The 1,183-nt window shown below is 71.7% G+C and overlaps 1 protein-coding gene across 1 annotated transcript in view; it reads right to left on the bottom strand.

Moving 5' to 3' along the window:
* Nucleotides 1–861, bottom strand: part of FOXD3 (forkhead box D3) — a 3,986-nt gene extending 3,125 nt beyond the window's left edge. Inside the window, exon 1 of the mRNA XM_027852732.1 lies at nucleotides 3–861. Coding sequence (XP_027708533.1) covers nucleotides 3–861 — 859 coding nt within the window. The remainder of the gene's footprint in view (nucleotides 1–2) is intronic.
* Between the last annotated feature and the right edge of the window lie 322 nt (nucleotides 862–1,183).

Raw genomic sequence — 1,183 nt, 5'->3', positions numbered from 1 at the left:
CGGGTGCGGGTAGGCGCCGGCCGGGGGCAGCCCGTAGGGGCGGCCGTAGGGGCCGGCGGCCGCGGCCAGGCCGTAGGCGCCGAAGCTCTGCATCATGAGCGCCGTCTGCTCGCGCAGGTGCTCCTGCTGGTGCCGCTTGAAGCGCTTCCTCCGCCGCAGGAAGCTGCCGTTGTCGAACATGTCCTCGGACTGCGGGTCCAGCGTCCAGTAGTTGCCCTTGCCCGGGTTGCCGGGCTCCCGCGGGATCTTGACGAAGCAGTCGTTGAGCGAGAGGTTGTGGCGGATGCTGTTCTGCCAGGCGGGGAACTTCTCCCGGTAGTAGGGGAAGCGGTTGCTGATGAACTCGCAGATGCCGCTCAGGGTCAGCTTCTTCTGCGGGCTTTGCAGGATGGCCATGGTGATGAGCGCGATGTACGAGTAGGGCGGCTTCACCAGGCTGTTCTTGGGCTTGCCGGGGGCCAGGCCCGCGGCCGCCCCGCCGCCCCCGCCGCCCCCGCCGCTCTCCTCGCCCCCGCCGCCGCCTTTGCCGTCCGCCCCGGCCGGACTGCCGCCGCTGGGGTCCCCCCCCGCCGCCGGGGCCGCCTCCTTGGGGAGGCGCAGGGGCTGCTGCTGCTGCTGGGGCTGCTGCTGCTGCTGCTGCTGGGGCTGCTGGGGCTGCTGCGCCGGGGCCGGCTGCTCGTGCGCCTCGTCCAGGCGCAGCTCGGGCGGCCCCGCGGGGCTCTCGCAGCCGCAGCCGTCGTCGCTGTCCTTCTCCTCCAGCCCTTCGTCCCCTTCGCCCACCACATCGATATCCACGTCCTCGGCCGTCAGCACCGTCTGGCCGGACATGTCGCTGGCGCTGCCGCCGCCGGAGAGGGTCATACCTTCTCGGAGTTCAGCGGCGGCGGCGGCGGCCGCGGCGTTGGTGGGGCGGGAGCGGCGGCGGTGGGGAGAGAAGGAAGGGAGGGAGGGAGGAAGGAAGTGTGAGCGTGGGGTAAGTTGGGAGGCTGGCTGGGCTGGGCTGGGCTGGGCTGGGCAGGGGCGAGGAAGAGAGGGGGGGGTCCTCTCAGTCCCAAAAGATGGGAAAATTGGGGGAGGGGGAGGAGGAGGAGAGGTGAGGGCTGAGGGTGGGGAAAGAGGGGGAAGGGGGAAGAAGGGAGGAGGGGGCTGCAGGTGGCTCCCCGGCTGCCTTCGGCTCAAACTC

This window comes from Vombatus ursinus, unplaced genomic scaffold, assembly GCF_900497805.2.
Source record: "Vombatus ursinus unplaced genomic scaffold, bare-nosed wombat genome assembly UNPS02009824.1, whole genome shotgun sequence".
Lineage (NCBI taxonomy): Eukaryota > Metazoa > Chordata > Mammalia > Diprotodontia > Vombatidae > Vombatus > Vombatus ursinus.
This window is presented reverse-complemented; position numbering and strand designations above follow the sequence as displayed.